We start from the raw sequence: 20,278 nt of genomic DNA, 5'->3' as shown, positions 1-20,278 counted from the left end.
GGTGAACTCCAGTACGTTGCCACGGGAGAAAAGAGTGGCAGCCAGTGGAAGGAAGAATCCCACTCCCTCTCAGCAGGGAGAAACAGAGAGGGAACAGGAGGCCCCTCCAAGAAAGGCTCCCAGCACTCAGGATGCTGTGGGTGAGATATTAAGGCAGGCCACCCTCCATGAGGTTTTTCTCCCAGAGACACAGACAGTGCCATCCAGAAGAATGACGTGGAAGCCCCAAGAAGCAGTCACTCACCTCATCAGTGAGATGATTGCTGTGGATGGCCAACCCTTCTCCCTCATGGAGGATGTAGCCTTTTGTCGGCTGTTGCAGCACCTGGCTCCCTGGTCCTCCATTCCCTTGTTGGAGGACCATGAGTCTTGCCCGTCATGCATCATTCCACAGTGGTGATGGTTGAGATCTCCAGAGCGCAAGGCAGAACCGTGCACTTCATGGAAGACCTCTGGAGCAGCCAGCAGCACAACTACCTCTCCCCCACCGCCCACTGGTGGCAACCAGAGGTCTTCCCTTTCTGGACTGTTGGGGCATGGCTGAAGTCCCAGGAGGGGACAGTCCTGCCACTGGGCTACAAAGTGGTTCTGCTCCATGCACAGGGGATGGATGCAGACTACATGGTACAAAACATCGCCACCTTGATACGTAGTAGCCTGAGGGAGTGGGTGGGTGGTGGCAACATTATCAGTGGCTACTTGGTCATGGACACTGGTGCCAACATGCTGCCAGCAGTTAAGGTTGTGCACCTCAAGGGCATTGTCTGCTTGGTACACATGCTTCACCTCAAGGTGAAAGATGCTCTGGGGCTGGGGAGCACTGACAAGGCCACCTGGGATGCTGCCACCCTTGAGATGCAGTCCTTGCTAGAGACCTGTCGGCACACTGCCCACTTCTCACACAGCATCGTCGTCTGACTGTCTGCTGCATGAGAGGCAGGGGGAGGGGATTAGCCTGTACACCCACTCATACTGGACTTACCCACCTGCTGGAATTCTACCTACACCATGATTGTGTGCTTGGTGCACCAGAACAACATGGTGCAGGATGTCATATCCTGCTTGACTATCCTGCATGGGGAAGAGGAACTCAGCATCAACAACAACTGGCTGACCCTTCCAGGATACCACTGACATGCTCTGCACCCATATTGCCAGCCTAGGGTAAGTCATCCCCCTGATTCAAGAGCTGGACTGGACACTGGCCTCTGCACTGGAGCCGGACCCTGAGTGGACAGCTGGTATCCCATGGGTCAGCAGAGAGACTGCAGGTGACCATCACCACCAGGTTACATCCTCACTGCAAGGAAGGAGAGTACAAGCTGTCCTATATCTGTGACCCCCAGATAAAGGCAGCATTGCTCTCCAGAATGCAGAGCTCATGCAGTGGAGTGGAAGTGTGAGTTCTGCAAAGAAGTGAGGAGGGTGCAGGCCAACAGACATGGCCAGAGGGAACAGCTGTTGTGGGGTTACTTTGGTGAGCCCCTGTCAGAACTGTTGTCATGTGTGCCTTTCTGTCATTTGAAATCTGCCTTTGGAGAATTGGGGGTGGCCCAGCCAGCTTGACAGGCACTTCTTTTCCTCAACAGAGCAGAAGAATTCACCACGGTTGATGTGCGTGCTCTGATCTGGACCTGTGTGTTTCAGCCCTGGGAGGGGGGCTGTGAGAGTTGTGGGCCCACTTTCCTTGCTTGTCTGTTGTGGCTGGGGTACCCGCCAAGTTGTCATAACACACGGAATTCACTGCCACCGGAGGTGGTGGCGGCTACAAGCATGGACAGCTTCAAGAGGGAACTGGATAAACATATGGAGCAGAGGTCCATCCGTGGCTATTAGCCACAAGGTATAGATAGGAACTCACAGGTTGGAGCAGGTGATGCACTGTATTCTTGGTGCTTGGGTGGGGGGCAACAGTGAGAGGGCTTCTATTTTATTTATTTTTTTAATTTTAACTTTTGGCTTGCTACCCCGCTCAAACCCCCCACAGGGGGTCTCTGAGCGGCTCTACAGTTAACCATTATCCCTTACCTAAGGCCACATATATAGGGGTGAGGACTGTCCTAACAGCACCCAGTGGAGGGACGTTCTGGGATGGCTCGTCGCTCGTTGGCACGGCTTCTTCTGACTTCTTTCCTCCGGTGGTGGTACAGCGGGCCTCTCTGGCAGTCGGAGTGCTTTTTGGTGCAGCTTTCGATTCTGTCCCTTTAAGGCTCCACCGCGCATGCGCCTTCCACGCTCCGACGTCTTCCTGGCTCTGCCTTTCCACCAGCATCCGGACCCTCGAAGATGTTATGCCTCCGTCGCCATCTTTCTTCCGCCGCTCACCGCCGCCGCCTCTCGCCATCGTTGCTCCACGGACCCCCCTCAACGGGGGGAGGGTGCCCCCTACCCTCTAAGATAGGTACCCATTGATCTACTTGCACTTCGGTGTTACATCGTGCTTTCGAACCGCTGGGTTGGCGAGGTTCTAGTGTTCTGGCCCCACTGCTGGACCTTCTGATGACACCTGGTGTTTTTGCCCACTGTGTGACAGAGTGTTGGACTAGATGGGCCACTGGCCTGATCCAACATTGGCTTCTCTTAAGTTCTTATGTCATGGTGTTACTTTGGGGCTCCTCGTCAGAACTCTGTGGATGTCTGCCTTTCTATCATTCCAAATCTGCCTTTGGAGAATTGGTGGTGGCCTAGCCAATTCTACATATGTTTTAATTCCTCTGGAAAGTAGAATACACACACTCTGGTTGCTGGGTGTGCTCTGGACAAGTGTGCTGAAAGCCGGGGAGGGTGTGTGTGTGAGAGTTGTGGGTATACTTCCCTTGACTGTCTTGTGTGGCTGAGGAGCCCCTGTCGGAACTCTGAGGATGTCTGCCTTTCTGCCCTTCGAAACCTGCCTTTGGAGACTGGGGGGGGGCTGCAAGCATAAGGTCTGGCTGGAGGGGGTCTGCCCTGGTGACATTTCCCTGTGAGTTTGATCTCACTGGCTTGTTCCTGAGCCATTCCATAGACTCCTGTAACTGCAGCTGTCTTTTGTAGCTGTGGAGATTTTTTTTTTTTGGGGGGGGGGTGTCAGCCCAGAAATGTAATCCACCCTCAACTTGGAGAGACTGTAGAGGAGTGGGCGGCATGGTGATGTTCCCTGTGTGTTTCCTCTGTGTAGCTTGGAGGGGGTACATTCTATACACTTTTCAACATGAGTCTAACATTTTTCCTAAGGGGCATCTTCTTTGGGAGGCCATAACTTGGACACCCTAAGTCCTATCTGCACATAACCTGGTGGGCATGTATAGGACAGTCAGATGGAGATCTCCTGTGAGTTTGATGCCTCTAGCTTGCACAGAGTATGTTCCATACACTCCTGAACCTACTGAACATGCACATGGCATTTCCCCAGAAAGCACTATCTTGGAGACACCTTCTTTTTTTTTGGGGGGGGGGGTGTAACTCAGACCCCATAAATCCAATCATCACCAAACCTGGATGACCAGTAGAGGACAGTCAACCAGAAATCCCCTGAGCATTTGGTGTCTCTAGCAAGCCAGTGGGGCCATTCTACCACACCCTGAAAAATTCATGACGGTTTATGGTTCATGAACCAGGCATGCCATGAACCATGAACCAAACCTTATTTTCCCACTTTATGCCCATCTCTAGGATGCACTCTTGTTTCTTTAGTATAATGAGTAACCAATGCCGCATTTCCCTTAAATCCCCCTTCTAACTATTTAGGATAGTGAACATGGAAACTATCAATGTCCACCTCTGAGGATAGTATGGCATTATTTAGAATATTAATGATACATTAATAGATAACAATCTAATATTAATCATCTCCATTTGAGCCCGCACTTAGAAAAGAGGAAATGTTTACAGCTCTGATTACAAAATGCAATAAAAATGTGAATGCTTCAGAATGTTTCCTTAATTTCTCAGATTTTCATGCAGAGTTTAAAAGTAAACATTTATGCAGGCAATAAGACAAATACTTGTTCTGTTTGTAATAAATCATTAAGGCATGAAATTGTCTACTATATCTTACTACCAACTTGGGATGCTCTCTATAAACTGGCAAAATAGAAACTGTGTTTCAATTCAAGTCTTCCAGGGTCTAAATACTGTTTTGTTTTTAAAACCTATTTAATCTAGTTTTAAATGAGCATTCATTTGTACTGAACCAACAGTGAAGGCTGAAAATTCCATCTAGAAATCTAATACTAATCACATCTCTATGTCCGCTAGAATTGCTGAGGGGGAGGGACTGGTAAAATCATGCAGAGATTACAATTTTATTCAATTATTGGCAGATGCTGCAAGCTACAGGTATAACCAAGGAAAGAAGCCAACAGCAGAAAACAAAAAAACAACTCTCCATAGGTTAGACTCTTCCCTTGCAAACTTATTTCAAATGTTCACTGTAATCCCTGTTTTCCCCAACATCAGCAGCTGCCTGCTGTGTCTACTGGCTGGCTGCTTAAGTTTTGCCGCCATTACAAATATTGACTTTTGATTCGCTATGCCTCAAAAAAGGGAGACTGACTATCCCTAAGAGTAGAGGGTAAAGGTTGCTTACTACCCTCCAAGAAAGATTTAAAGGGAAGATTTCAGAGGAACGTATAACATTAATTATGCAGCTATATATGTTGCTCTGACCTAGATTGCCCTGGCTAGCCCGGTCTCACCAGACCTTAGAAATTAAGTAGGGTCAGCCCTGGTTAGTACTTGGATGAGAGACCATCAAGGAAGTCCATGGTTACTATGCAGAGGCAGGCAATGGCAAACCACCTTTGAATGTCTCCTGCCTTGAAAACCCTTTGAAGTGACCATACCTCAGCAGTGACTTGATGGCACTTTCCACCACTATATGGCTGTTACAAAATAAATAAGGGACTGGATCCTACCAACTTTCTGCTAGACGTGGATTGCTCCTCCTCCTCATCTTCTTCTTCAACTCGAAGCCTTTTTTAAAATCCTCAAAGCTATGCCAGGGATTGGGAGACCTGTACAGGGCTCTTTTGTAGAAAAAGCCCAGCAGGAACTCATTAGCATAATAGGCCACACCGAACGGCAGAAACCCATTAGCATATTAGGCCACACCCCTGAAAGCACAGCTCATTAGCACATTAGGCCACACCCCCATGTTATCAGAAGTGTGGTTATCCAGCCACACCCACCTTTTGTTTGTTATTCTGTTTACCTTGTTTGTTGTCAAAACCCAGGGCCTTTTTTTGTAGCAGGAACTCCTTTGCATGTTAGGCCACACACCCCTAATGTAGCCAATCCTAATGAGTTTCTGCTGTTGGGTGTGGCCTATTATGCTAATTAGTTCCTGCTGGGTGTGGCCAACTTGGGAGCCAGCCGGAACTCCGTTCCTGTGCGTTCCTGCCCAAAAATAGCCCTGCGTGTTGACAAACAGCCACAAAGGATAAGGGTCCCATTGAGAAGAAAGCAAATCATGTGAGATCTTCATCCACCAGGATTTTGAATATAAATACTTATAAACTTTATTGCATTGGCTCAAAGCCTTAGTAAATAACATCCTCCAGGATTAACAGGACATTTCATCCAGTTCTGAACCATGGGAGAGTTGCAAAAAAGAACTCTGTCCCCTCTCATCAAAGCAGAAAACAAACCTGTTCCTCCACAATGCACATCTCTCTTAAACAGAGCAGCACAGAGATCCCAAAGAGCACAGCAGACACAGCAATACAGTAAAGCAAGTTCCTCAGCACTGAACACTGGTATGTTACTAGTTTTGATATAAAATGGTGGGGGCACAGCATCTTAAACCAGTCTTTAGACACTTAAAGTAGCCAGCCGACAGTGGCCAACAGATGCCAGGTTCTGTGGTGAAATGGCTAAAAAAAATCTAAGAAAATATGCATTTGTCCATGCCTTAAGAAACATCATTAGTCCTAGTACCAAAGTACTCATTTTGATGTGCACAGATCTATGTGGAATGAAAACTTCTATTTAGAGTGCAAGTATCTATAAGTTTGCGTGTCAGTAAATGGTAAGTCATTCAGATCATCTAGGATAGACCACTTCAAAGTGCACATCTGCTCACATAATTGATTTTTCTTCCATTAAAAAAAATTACTCCACATAGAGAACTAGTGCATTGTGGAGAAGGTTAGGCTACAGTCCTTTCCCTAACAACCTGGTTTTCTATGGTAGAAAGCAGCCCGAAGTGGTGGTACATCCCAAATACATATGCATGGCCACCGGGAGAAGTAGGCTTCTTGGTTGGTAGTATAGAGAAAACTTTCCCCCCAGCATTACATTGTTTCCAAGTGAACCATTTTATTTTTACTCACTGGATTTCTTAGGAAGGAGGTGTCATGGCTTGGTGATAAAGCATCTGCTTGGCATGCAGAAGGTCCCAGGTTCAATCCCCAGCATCTCCAGTTTAAAAGGACCAAGCAGTAGGTGATGTGAAGGTGCCTGAGACCCTCAAGAGCTTCTGCCAGTCTGAGTAGACAATACTGACTTCAATGGACCAAGGAGTCTGATTCAGCTTCATTTGAAGTAAAGGAGTGCATTTGAGAACAAATTGGGGGGGGGGGGGTGTCTTGGTTTAACCTATACCTTTTCACTGATGACCCCAACTACTCTGAATCAAGCTCTATCCCAGCCACTCTTGGCTATGCCAGTGCAGGAGCTTATGACAGTGATGACTGACACCGAGATTCGAAGTCTGGCTAATAGCCTGTTAGTTGCAATAATCTCAAAACACAGAACTTGCAAAATGTTGTGATTGCTTCACAACCATCATTTTGGAAAAAACACTACATGAATAATATGGGGAAGGGGGCATTTCAGACGGATTAAACAGCATTGTATGCCACGAATATAATTTGACGAAAGGTTGTGTAAAACTGTACAAAATAGCTAGCAGAACACACATTTAGACTGGAAACTGATGAGTGCATTATTAGTATGCCGGAGGATATGAAGAAGCAGATTTAGCTTGCTTCATTTTATGGGCTATAATGGGCATGAAACTATAATCCCATACCGTTCATCCTTACACTCCGAGAAGCGTTTTATGATGCAAACTGATCCCTGTATTCAAGTACATATTACTAACTGGCTAGTACTGATGTTACTTTCTGGTTCACAGAACTTCAAAAGATGGACTGCCAATTATTTCACATTACTGGGAATTGTGATCATGTACCGACAAGTGGATAAAAAAACAACACCCTGCAAGCTCTTTCACATCTTTCTTCAGCTACCAAATATGGAGGTCCAGAATAGTGTGATGAGAAGCAGCAATTTCTCTAATAAGACTCGGCTCAGTTCTCTTAATAAGTCCCTTTTTACAGCCTCTTGAGACTTCCTTAAGAATAAACTTGCTCATAATGGCAGTCAGAAGTCATAAATTGTGATACAAAATGATGCAAGGACAATGAGCGTTCTCAGTGAAAATATGCAAAAAAAAAACCCATGGCTTCCACAGGAAAGGAAATTTAACCTTCTGTCCCTTCCACAAAACAAATGTCACCAGAGAAATATTTATTGCATGAAGATAGAAGGTTAGTGGTTTGATGTCACTGACAGAGTTACCACCACAGTTTATATTACTGGTAGTAAAATGAACTCTTTTGCTATACCTAAATGTTATCTTTGAACACGCAGAACAAACCTGGTTAGAGTAGATGTACAAATTATGCTTATTGGCATCATGCAAATATGCCAGTCAGGGAGCCTGTTAAATTGCTGGTTTCCAAAATGTGCTAATCAAATCCAGTCAGGTTTTAATGGACTGCAAACAAGATACTCACCACATTTCCTCTCCCACTACCAAGCTGCCAAATTCTCATAAGACAGCCCCCTACTGGATCATTCCAAGAGTCCATCAAGGCCATTATGTTTCCAACAATAACCAGCCAGATGCTTCTAACAAAACACACACACACTTGTGGTATACTGCCTCTGATCATGGAGGTCCCATTCAGCTACCATGGCTAATAGCTATTGACAGACCTATCTTCCATAAATTTGCCTTATTCCTAATGACGGTCATCATCATTTCCTCTCCTAGACAATTCCATAAATTAAGTTATGCAGATCTTCTGTCTGTCCAATCAGGTATAGCAGTTGACCCTAATCGCTAGTATTATGGGTAGGGAGGGGGAAAAACCCCTCTCCATCCACATTCTCCGCAAGATTCATTATTCTGTCTAAATAATATGGCCTCCAGTCAATTAATACTTTATATGTAGTGAAAAGATCCAGGTCTTGATAATTTTGTTTGAACTTAGTTCAAGTATACAGCATCCTTTTTAAGACAGAGAAACTAGGAATTGTACATGAATCCCAAAGGGATTTTTTTTAATAAAGGATTTTAATACTCCTTGTTTTATTTTCAGTCTTCTTCCTGATAATAAGAGCTGCCTTCCTCCCTACCTACTGCATAATGGCCAGATGTTTTCACCGAAGGAGTAATCATGACTCCAAGATCTCTGTCCTGGATAACCAGTTGGTTCAGCACCCATTGTTATATATGTGAGTTGAGAACCTAGCAGCTTGTATGTGAAGATGGGATTTTGCCCCACAATGTGCCCAAGTTTTACACTTCCATTTGCCACATTATTCATCATTCACCCAATTCAGCCTTTTAGATCACTCCACCGCACATCATATTTTCCAAACAAGGAGATGGCAAGCCAGTTCAGGAGCAGCATGCACTGATTTGACTTTGTTCCAAGTAAAGCCCACTCTCAACTGACTGCATGCCCAAGACACACACACATAGTAATCTGGGCCTCAGCAAGTGCCCAACATTGCTAACTGCTAGCACTGGCAGTGGCATTCACATAAAGCAACAGGCAGGCAATACTTCTGCCTTATCATTCTATCTGAACATACGTGTGAACTGTCCCCTGTTATTTCTTTCTATTCGCCATCCCCACCGCACAAACACAGCTGAAGTTAAACTGCATGCAGGATCTCCCCACAATGGTCCTTGGTGAGGAGAGCTGTGGGAAGGAGGAGAGGCAGCACAGAAGAGAGCAGGCACAAGACTAACTTCTCTCTGGCTATATTCATAGAATTGAACCTGAAAAGACCCAATGTGTTTACTCAGGGGTCATTTCCAGCAGGAGCGCACAGGTGCAGAGCTCCAGCAGTAAAGAGCCCAGGGGGCGGGCACATGCAACAAGCCCCACCCCCTGCTCCCAGCAGCCCTCAGTCAGAGCAAGAAGCAGCCAGGTACGTTGCAGAGCCTCCCCCCGGCCCCCCAGCCCAAAACCCTCCAGTGGCACCTTTAAGACCAAGTTTTATTCAGGTACAAGCTCTCCCTCCTCTGTGAGGGCAGATCTGCACGTTCTCTCCCCCCCCCCCCATAACTAGCAATCCAAGAGAGTCGGGTGAAGCCTGAGCGGGGGGGGTTGCCTTCTGACACTTCTAGTGATGTCAGGGGGGGTGGCATATGCAAATAAGTTATGCTAATGAGTTGTGCTAATGAGCTCCTGCCCCTCTTTTTCCACGAAATGACCCCTGTGTTTACTGTACAAAAAAGAGAGCCCTACACATGATTCACTTAACATTCAAGATTCAAGATAACTAATGACAGACAAAAGTAGCCTGGGCAACATGGAGAACTGTGAGTGTAAAAGGGTTTTAGAGAATAAAAAAGTAAAGTATTAAAATCAGATCCCGACTTGTATTCAGTCTGTCGACTACAAGTCTCATCCTCGCCCTCCACAGTGCCGTGCTCCATTCTGCTCTCATTATGGGTTTTCCTTCCACTATTCATGCCCTGTTAAACAGTTTCAGTTTAATTAATTATCCCACTGATATGAAATCACCAAAGGATCCTTCTTTTCTAGGTACATGCACACTCATTAACATCAAATTTAATAGATCATTAAAAAAGTGCCCACAAAATCTTTTCACAGATTTTTTTAAAAAAGAGAAGAGATGAAAATCAGTTAACTAACATAATAAAAGCACGTTTAGATATCACTGCTTCTGTCTCTATAGTAATTTTGCCCTTTTAAAAAAAATTAAGGTCTCATTAAAAGCTTCAGGGTCAGAATAGCACAAAATACAAATCTGCTTAAAATATATTAGAATATGCAAATGAAAGCCATTTTCTTAGAAGGTCACCATTAAGACTCACGATTTAGCTCTGAGACCGAACTTTAATTTTAACTGCAACAATAAGAAACGAATAACTATGGATAAAGATTTTTTTTTAAAGAATCATGAGTGACAGCTCTGTAAACTCAGACAAAAAAGCTCAGGAGGGTGCACCACAGGAGTTCTCTAAATGCTAGAGGCATGGAAAATATTCAGAAGATATGAACTGTCTAGAAAGTTGTAGAATATATTTTCTTGAAGGTTGGATGGGAGATCCATAATGTGTCCTGTATTAAGGCCTAAAGCACATGATCAGCCCTTGTATGATATATCTATTGCTAAACTATACAATTTCATAGTACAGAGAAGGAGGCATGTATTTGAATGCCCCCACTGCTCATTCAATGTATGGGAATATTCATGTACGACGTCAGCATTTTCCATGGTTAATACCTTGCTTCCCCCCCCCAAAAAATGAATCCTTTGCTTCTATTTTGTGAAGGATGGCTGCACACCAGTGAATACATTGTTCTGCTAATGCTTGCCAGCATGGATTTTCTTTCTTAGGGGTAACACACAATTTGCGGTCTTCCATTTCTTGTAACAACTTAAATCCTGAGCTGATGCATTAAGAAGTAAATTCACTGCTCCATATAAGCAAATTCTTTCTGAAAGACTTACTGGTATCATAAAACCAACAACTTAGTAGACTATTTAGTCTAATTTCCTAGCCTAAAAGCCAAACCACATGATCAGCAGATCATGAGATGTATCCATGGCTTAGATAGGACTACTTCAGACCAGAAGTAGGGGAACTGAATGTTCCATCAAGTAAAAATTTACCTGATCATATAAAATAAATATGTTTGAGGGAAAAGCTATGCTAGAAGCTTCCCTTCATGTCTGGCCTAAAAGTATTCCTTCAAGTGGTCATTGCTCAGAGCTGGGGACGCCAATTTCAATACTCTTAAATCATGGCTGTGGCCACTGTTGACCATCACAAGAACCCCAGCCCTTCCGATGTTCATAACCAGCATAATTGTTTTAAGAATACAGTTGTGCAAACAAAAGCATCCAAGCTCAATTACCTCCATGTAAGCTAAATACATGAGCCAACTTCAGAGGACGGCAGAAGACAGGAAGGCCTGGCGTGATCTGGTCCATGGGGTCGCAAAGAGTCGGACTTGACTGTGATGAACAACAACAAAAAGCTAAATACACCAGTAGTTACCTGTTCTTGCCTCTCCAGCCATTTATCTACCATGGGATGTGTGGCACTTAGTGATGAGCGAGCATTGTCCCTCTGAAACTGGTTAGATGACCAGCTGCTGGTGTCCCGAGGGAGGCTTCTATAATTTTCATCTTTCTGTTCCAAAACAAAGAAAGAGGTACTATAAGAACATAAGAACATAAGAGACGCCAATGTTGGATCAGGCCAAAGGCCCATCCAGTCCAACACTCTGTGTCACACAGTGGCCAGAAATACCAGTGCCATCAGGAGGTCCAGCAGTGGGGCCAGGACATTAGAAGCCCTCCCACTGTTGACCCCCCCCAAGCACCAAGAAGACAGAGCATCACTTGCCCCAGAGCCCCTAGCTATACCTTGTGGCTAATAGCCACTGATGGACCTCTGCTCCATATGCTTATCTAATTCCCTTTTGAAGCCGTCCATGCTTGTAGCACCCACCACTTCCTGTGGCAGTGAATTCCATGTGTTAATCACTCTTTGGGTGAAGAAGTACTTCCTTTTATCCGTTCTAACCCGACCGCTCTGCAGTTTCATGGAGTGCCCACGAGTTCTTGTATTGTGAGAAAGGGAGAAAAGTACCTCTTTCTTTACCTGCTCTTTCCCATGCATAATCTTATAAACCTCGATCATGTCACCCCTCAGTCGTCTTTTCTCCAAGCTAAAGAGCCCTAAGCGCTTTAACCTTTCCTCATAGGGAAAGTGTTCCAACCCTTTTATCATTCGAGTTGCCCTTTTCTGCACTTTTTCCAAAGCTATAATATCCTTTTTAAGGTGTGGTGCCCAGAACTGCACACAGTATTCCAAATGAGGTCTCACCATTGATTTATATAGGGGCATTATTATATTGGCTGATCTGTTTTCAATACCCTTCCTAATAATCCCCAGCATAGCATTGGCCTTCTTTATTGCAGTCACACACTGTCTCGACATTTTCAGTGAGTTATCCACTACAACTCCAAGATCTCTCTCTTGCTCAGTCTCTGCCAGTTCAGACCCCATCAATGTGTATTTATATTTAGGATTTTTGGCTCCAATGTGCATCACCTTGCACTTGGCCACATTGAACCCCATTTGCCATGTTGACGCCCACTTGCCCATCTTTGACAGATCCCTTTGGAGTGCCTCACAATCCTCACTGGTTTTCACCACCTTGAACAACTTTGTATCATCCGCAAATTTAGCCACTTCACTGCTTACTCCCATCTCCAAATCATTAATGAACAAGTTAAAAAGCAGTGGACCAAGTACTGATCCCTGTGGTACCCCACTGCTTACCACCCTCCACTGAGAAAATTGCCCACCTACACTCACTCTCTGTTTTCTATGAACTAGCCAGTTTTTGATCCATAAAAGGACTTGTCCTTTTATCCCATGATTTTTGAGCTTGCTTAGGAGCCTTTGATGAGGAACTTTATCAAAAGCTTTCTGGAAGTCAAGGTAAATAATATCTATTGGATCCCCCTTGTCCACATGTTTGTTCACCCCCTCAAAGAACACTAATAGGTTAGTGAGACAAGATCTTCCCTTACAGAACCCATGTTGAGTCTGCCTCAATAGGTTTTGTTCATCTATGTGCCTACTAATTCTTTCCTTAATAATGGTTTCCACCAATTTACCCGGTATCGACGTCAGACTGACTGGCCTGTAATTTCCCGGATCTCCTCTGGAACCCTTTTTAAAGATGGGAGTGACATTAGCTACCTTCCAATCCTCAGGAATGGAGGCAGATTTAAACTATCTTTTAGAAGGCAAGACATCTAAACTATCTTTTAGAAGGCAAGACACAAACATGCAGACGGTTGTTGCTCCTCTTCTTTTTAACAGATGATACAAAGGAGACAGTCTAGGAAGAAAAAATCATTCACAATTTAACTAAACAGCTTTGTTTACAGTTCCAGGGCCTTCGATCTGTATATGACACTAAGCTGTGTCTTCCAGGAACTGTTAAGATACTGAACATGAGTGTAGAAAATGCCACACTCATAAATTTCTAATTTGTAGTGGTTATATATGCCCAGAAGCTGCAGTGCTTTATCATTGTCAAGGCTGTCTGAAGTCAAACAAGGAAGAAGGCAGCTAAGTCAGGCAATTTATTTATCCTATCCTCCCTTCAGTTGGTTCAGGGCGGTCTGTATCTGTCTCCCTTTTTCCATTTTACCCTCACAAAGACCCTGCAAGGAAGGTTAGGCTGAGAGAGTATGACTGGCCCAAGGACACACAGTGGCAAAGGATTCAATAGAGAGGGGTTTTGAACCTGGGACTCCCACATATTAGTCCAGCTCTCTAACCACTATGATGTGCCAGCTCATGTTCAAGCAGATGTAAGAAGTCAGGTATTACTGCATGTTTAAGACAGCAGTACTCACTCCATAGCTCCCTATTTGCAATTACTATCAACCCAATTACTTCCAACACTGGCATGAAGTCCATACATTGGGGAGGCTCACAGTTTACCTATTCTTTGGCAACAGCTGTTTCAAGGTGGGAACAACCTATGAACCATAAGTCCCATTGAGTCAGGGCCTTGCACAGTTTCTGAAATATGGGGCAGGTGCCAAATTGAGTTAGAATGCTCATAAGAGCCACCAGCAGCGTGCCATAGAGCCACATGTGGCTCCCATGATCTAAAAGATGCTCAGAAAGGGGATCCCCTCCACCAATGTGGTAACTTTACAGGACCTGATGAAATGTTTACCAGCCCCTTGTGCCATTAGACGCCTACACTTAGCCTGTTGCAATGCCACATCCTTGGCAATGCAGAAACTCAGCAGACAGAAAGCAACTATGTCCCTCCCAAAGAAAGCTTCTACAGTCACATAGAGTAAGGCACTGCTAGAGTAACTGTTTTCTTACAGGAGGACTAGTACAACGTCTGTGGTATTGTGCTGTTCTCAGCAGTGGCATACACAAAGTACTGGCATAACAGCAAAAATCTGCATTAAGGAGCAACAACCTCCATCACCATGCTTGAGGCAGCCCTGTCACAAAGTTTGGCAGAGTGTTGAGATATGACATGGACACTTGGGAGACAATTTACCAACAAGGTAGTCTAAAGATGTTGCAGCCTACACACAGCAAGTTATACAATGCAGTCATAACATTTGACAGCAAACTTAACATTGACCAACAGTCTACCAGGCAACCTCGCCACATACAGCACACTGTTGTCACTACAGCAATACAATGGCTTTGCTCAGATGCTATGTAAGTGAGCCTGGGGGCTTCTTGGATTTACATGTTTCCCTTATCTTTCCTCCCACACACATAGCCATTACATTTATGGCACATTATATTTGCATCAAATCCAGCACACCAGAGTTGCACTTTCCATGAAACCAAGATTCTGGAGGTAAGCGCAAATCAGACTTTGCCAGTTTGGAGATAACATCTTTTTTTTGTAAAAGTGAAACTCATTTTTTGTGGCCTCTAGAGAAGACAGTAAGGAGTACGCAAGCCTCAGTATCATCCATGTACAGACCAACCACCGTTTGCCATTCCATCTGAGCTAAGCCAAGCACTTACATGTGGATCTCTACAGGCAATATACAAAGACAGCTGTGTTTATACCCTACCTAATACACATGTGGTTCCCTGCATCACCCTAAAGCTCAAGACCACTATAAATATAAAAACTGGCTTAAGATTTTATTAAAAGGCACAACAGGGGAACAACTGGCAAAGTCAAAAGTCACAGGAATCTCTGCCTCTCTAAAGTACAAAGGCAGCTGGCCTGGATTTTAATAGTCATCCAAAGGCCTTTGCTAGAAATGGCAGGTCACGTGCAGCAACCGCATATTGCTTCTCACTCCATTTCCTCTTTGTGTCAGAAACAGATTTGCAATTGCTAAGCGCCAAGAACAACTATTTAAATCATTTGAGGTGGTGCAATGCTAAAGCAAAATCACAGTTGGGAGGAGAAATATGACTTGACGTGAAGGAAAACCACTCTAAGCCATAAGTTATTGAGGCGACCTTGTCATATGACAGGCCTTTAGCTGTTCGGAATGAGCAGACGAGCATCCCTGTAAGAGAGGGCAATAAGAGGGGAGTTTGCATTCTCTCCCGTACCTTACTGTCACAGGTAACTCCCTTAATGTATGGAACAGCGATTACAATTTTCTAAGTATATTCTTAAACAGGATCACAGAATCCACCCGATGCAAAAATTGCTCTCCCTGCAGCCTCCATTAAAACTACTCCAAGCAGAGAACAAAAATAGAAACAGTTAACTCACATAGCTACCTAAGATCAACACGTAATTATGGACTACGGTCTACTCCTGCAGAACTTGCTGTATATATTTCTGTGTGAATACAGCAGCCAAGTTCTTAATGAGCTAGTGAATCTGTGTCTGGGCAACATACTAAAGGTGAGGCTCTCCATTACAAATGCTCCCTAAAAAAGAATCTGTTTACAGAGAAAGCCAACCCATCAGAGAATGGGGCTTTCCCCTAGCTTTCTCCTTGAAAGGTAGTTTTCCATGTGCAGGGACTTTTTAATACAAAGGACAACGATTATTAGTACCTCAATGAGAACTCAGACTTAATCCATACCAAGCCATCTGAAAATAAGTATTTCAGCACATGGGCCTCACAAAACCCTCCCAGCATTTACGAAATAAAATAGCTGCACTTACGAAAATTGGTTGGCTTGCCAGGGACTGATGCAGATATGTGAATTAAAACTAGCACTGAGGGAGCAGGAAGAGGCCACAGACCCATCCCATCCCCTCCCATTTCATCATCCCGTCCAATGCTCTATAGGGCCAGAGTTACATATAACTGCTGCCAACCTAGGTTATGTTGCTGTATACCAAAGAGGAAAAGTGGACTGTAAATACCAATTGCAAATTAGAACCCACTGATTAAATAAATTAGAGTGATGGGTGTTCGTGCTTCAAGGCTGCCCCACACAAAGCAGTCATGCTGCATTAAGTTTCAAAGAGCTCCCTTACAACACCACTTGTCACATTTCATTGGTTCGCTGAGCACAACAACTGCTACTTCTGGTTTTCCTTTTATTCCCTTGATTGAGAGAATTTTATTGACTTGCGGTGGTTGTGGTTGCTTAAATTTTGACTAATTTGTATTACTTTCCTTAGAATTTTAAGAGTTTTAGAAGCCACTCTGGAGATTTTGCATGGGAAAGTGGGATAATAACACTTGCTTGGATCCCCTGAAGAATTTTCACAAGTGTAAGGGGGGCATTTTTTTGCAGCTCCCCCTCCCCGCACACTCCTGATACTTTTCTTGGATGTCCACTGTGCACCCGCACACCTGGAGCAGCAGCATTTCCATGTACTATGCAAAACCAAGCTAGGGCTTTTCAATGCGGGCAGTAGGATAGAACTGGACAAAACGATTCACAAAGTCACTTGGATAAATTATTAAAGACTGCAGGTCTGTGCTACTGGGTATAATTTGCTGTAAATTGGATCCTACTGTATAATTTCCCTTCATTTAATGTGTCATGTTAACACTTGTGCTTTGCTTCAGTTCTGTTATTTTAGAATTCTGGTTGGTTCTACTACCCAAATCCTATTCCATTGTTTAACAGATGTCTCATTCTGTTGATTTTATTGACTCTGAATAATCCACTTTGAGTGCCAGTGAGAAAGGTGGACTATAAATACATAAATAAATATAAATAACATAAATAAATTTTGGACTGCAGCAGGCATGGAGGTTGCAATGGACTTGTTAATTGCTGGGTTGTATTCTCCCTGGCTCCCTTCCACTGCAAATTGCAGGCAATGAGGAGACAGAGCTCTTCAACTTAGTCCAATGTGTCATAATGTTTGAATGTATGCACTGTAAAAATTGGTGTTAGTTTCTGTCCAAGTAGCTGGGATTCTTAACCCTATTCCAATTCCAGCTAAAAAAAACCCTGTTACTGGGAAAGAGGTTCACCTCAGTTAATTAAGGCGCCTGTATTCAGCTCATCATAACTAACAGGGGCTACCTCAAGCCACTGCCTTCATCCTCCACATAGCTTGTGGAGAAATAAGAGAGGAAACCCATGGAAATTCTTTAAATTAAGGTGACCACCAGGGTTAAAAAGAAAACTCTCATTACTTCAAGAGCTGCAGCTGAGAGCCTCACAAGAGGGGCTACTGACATGGATCATTGGTTACAATTAAATGCTCCAGTTCTGAAAAAGATTTTCTACATATACCTTGGGATGCCTATGGGCATGTGGGGTGTTGTAATATTCGTAATGGGAATTGATCATGATTCATGCTAGAGTTGTCAGATCACAATGGTTACAAGCATTGCTTTGCCAAAGCAGGTTTTGCTGCACTTTTAAAAGAATTCTGAAGCCATGCAGTACTCAAAGTTGGTGGCGATTTCCCTGCTGAATCCCACCCCCCAAGATAATCTGATAATGTGTTTTTGCTGTACTTGCAACAGACAATAAGCATGGTAATCAGAAGGTGGCGGGGGGTCCATATATTTCTAAGGAGAACAGCTTTACAGTTTTGCAAACTGTTTTAGCATCTTGACTATTAGTGTACAGTTAAAAGTTTCTGGTAGCATCTACACAGGCAATGTGTCCTAAGATTATGCATTTGCCTCCCCCTTTCCATCTCATTTTGGGATTAAAGGCATTATAGATAATGATTGCCAAGTCTATGCTATATCATAATGAATAATTTAATATGGATTTGTCCCACTCTAAACTGCAAGTAAAGTGTTCTTGCACTACTTTTTTTTTTTTTTTTGCATTTGGATTTCATGGTACAATGTAAAGACCAAATATCTGTTTCTTTTTATCTCAGTACCATAGTCAGGAATCTCATGCAGATATGCCAGCAAGAAGGAAGGAAAGAAGAGGTAAGGAGAAAACAAGCTGAAGCCAAAATCTGGTTTGAGGATGAAGCAGAAGAAGTAGCTGAGATCTCTACTTCACTAAGGTGCCAGCACGGTAATTCACAGCCCTTTAAGGCAAGTAGTTCATTTACTTAGAGATTCTGTTAAGCTCCCTTCCTACTTTGATTTTTATACCTTTGGTGTTCAGAAAGCAAAATTTCTTCTTTTTGTTATGGCTAGATATGCTGTATCATCTGATACGATGTACAAGGAAGAGGTTTAATTATTTGTTTTTAACGAGAGATTTACCATTCAATTTATACCAAATAATACTTTAATGAATATTTGGTTTCTGACAAAGGGAGCTCTGACTTTCGAAACCTTATACCCTGCTGTTGGTCTCTAAGGAGCTCCTGGACTCAAATCTAAATATTTGTACTTTAACAAAGTGAATTTATGAAAAATGTGATTCATACAGTTTTGCTATAGTGACAATTATTTCTTTTTTAAAAATCAATGAGCTTTTAGAAGAAGAGATTGGATTTATACCCCGCCCTTTGCTACCCAAAGGTGTCTCAGAGTGGCTTACAAACTCCTTTCCCTTCCCCTCCCCACAACAGGCACCCTATGAGGTAGGTGGGGCTGAGAGAGCTATCAGAACTATGGCTTGCCCAAGGTCATCCAGCCAGGTGCAAGTGGAGGAGTGGGGAATCAAACCCGGTTCTCCCAGATTAACCACCACACCAAATGACTAGAAAGTCATTTGAAAGAGCAGAAAAGTATGGATGATGCAGGATGGAATATTTTAAACATATTTGTGGCAAGTACACAAGCCCAAGATGGCATGACTAACGTGAGCAGGTTCAGTATCTGTACTGCTTGAGTAGGAATGGGTTCAGAGTTTGCACCTGGGAGAGGAGGCAAGATTTTCAAAGGGTATCTTCTCCTACATATTCTGTGGCCAGGACTAGAATGCTAACTCCCACTTTACTATGTGGGGATGAGCTAGCCTTTGACTAACTGTCTTCAGCATCATTTTATCTAACCAATGAACCATAGAACCAATGAGATGAGGGCTGAACTACCAGTCCTGCATTTTACCAAAACAGATTTTAATGTGCTGAAAAGGTATTTCTGTGAAGGAAAATAAAAACTGCTCGCCACTTACATTTGTAGGTTTCACTAACAAGAACAGTTGAAATGAGAGGGGGGGGGGGGGGGGAGAACACCTAACAGTTTTTTATGACCTTTGAGACAAAGGCCAGTCTGAGGAAATGCTCTTTACTCAGCATGTCACGCAGGTTCTTCAAGGCTTCCTCTATAATGGGAACATGGAGACTAATTGTGTCCGTCAGCGAGTGACTTGTTACAAGTGTTTGTATATATTAAAAGAGACGGACACCATTGCTTGGCAGTGTCTCTTCCCCTCTGGGCAGGCTCAGTTTATTTTATCATTCTACAGTGCAATTTAACACACTGCCTATTTCCAGATGATTTCAGAGCCACGACCTTGCAAACTAAAGCAGACAAGACAAGTGTCAGCCATGAGACATCCTTTAACCCAGGAACTGGCTCCATCAGCACAATACCAGAGCTCCATTTATCTTTGATTTAGGCAATCATAAAGAAAACCAGCACAGAGCTACAAGACCATTCCAAAGCAGATCAACCCTTCAGGCAACTCTAGAGAGAGAATAGTAAAACAGAAAACATATTTTTAAGAAAATTAATTTCGTATCATCAGAAAGACAAGGCAGGAAGGAGGAAACATTTCCCTTCACATCCAAGCAAGGAAAATGGGGGACCTGATTATTTACATTCTGCACCTACGAGAGAGACATGTGTAAAAAGATGACTATCCGTTACACATTCTGATCACTGAAAGCCTTCAGAAAATGCTTTGTCTCTACAGATATATTAATGGAACGAATCTATGATGCAGAAAGGATTATCACGATAGCAATGCAGTCAGAAAGCAGCACTATATTTAATTAGTAAAGGTAAAGGTTTCCTTGCTCGAAAGCCAGCCAAATCCGACTCTAGGGTTGCGGTGCTCATCTCCGTTTCAAAGCCGAAGAGCCAGCGCTGTCCAAAGACATTTCCGTGGTCATGTGGCCGGCATGACTAAACACCAAGG

General features: G+C 43.7%; 1 protein-coding gene across 1 annotated transcript in view; it reads right to left on the bottom strand.

Moving 5' to 3' along the window:
• The window catches only part of PARD3 (par-3 family cell polarity regulator), a gene marked incomplete at its 5' end in the record, with an annotated part of 471,015 nt that overhangs the window by 390,128 nt on the left and 60,609 nt on the right, over positions 1-20,278 (bottom strand). Inside the window, one exon of the mRNA XM_015426744.1 lies at positions 11,315-11,449. Within this exon, the coding sequence (XP_015282230.1) occupies positions 11,315-11,449 (135 nt within the window). The remainder of the gene's footprint in view (positions 1-11,314; positions 11,450-20,278) is intronic.

Source organism: Gekko japonicus, unplaced genomic scaffold, assembly GCF_001447785.1.
Source record: "Gekko japonicus isolate JY-2015 unplaced genomic scaffold, Gekko_japonicus_V1.1 scaffold230, whole genome shotgun sequence".
Lineage (NCBI taxonomy): Eukaryota > Metazoa > Chordata > Lepidosauria > Squamata > Gekkonidae > Gekko > Gekko japonicus.
This window is presented reverse-complemented; position numbering and strand designations above follow the sequence as displayed.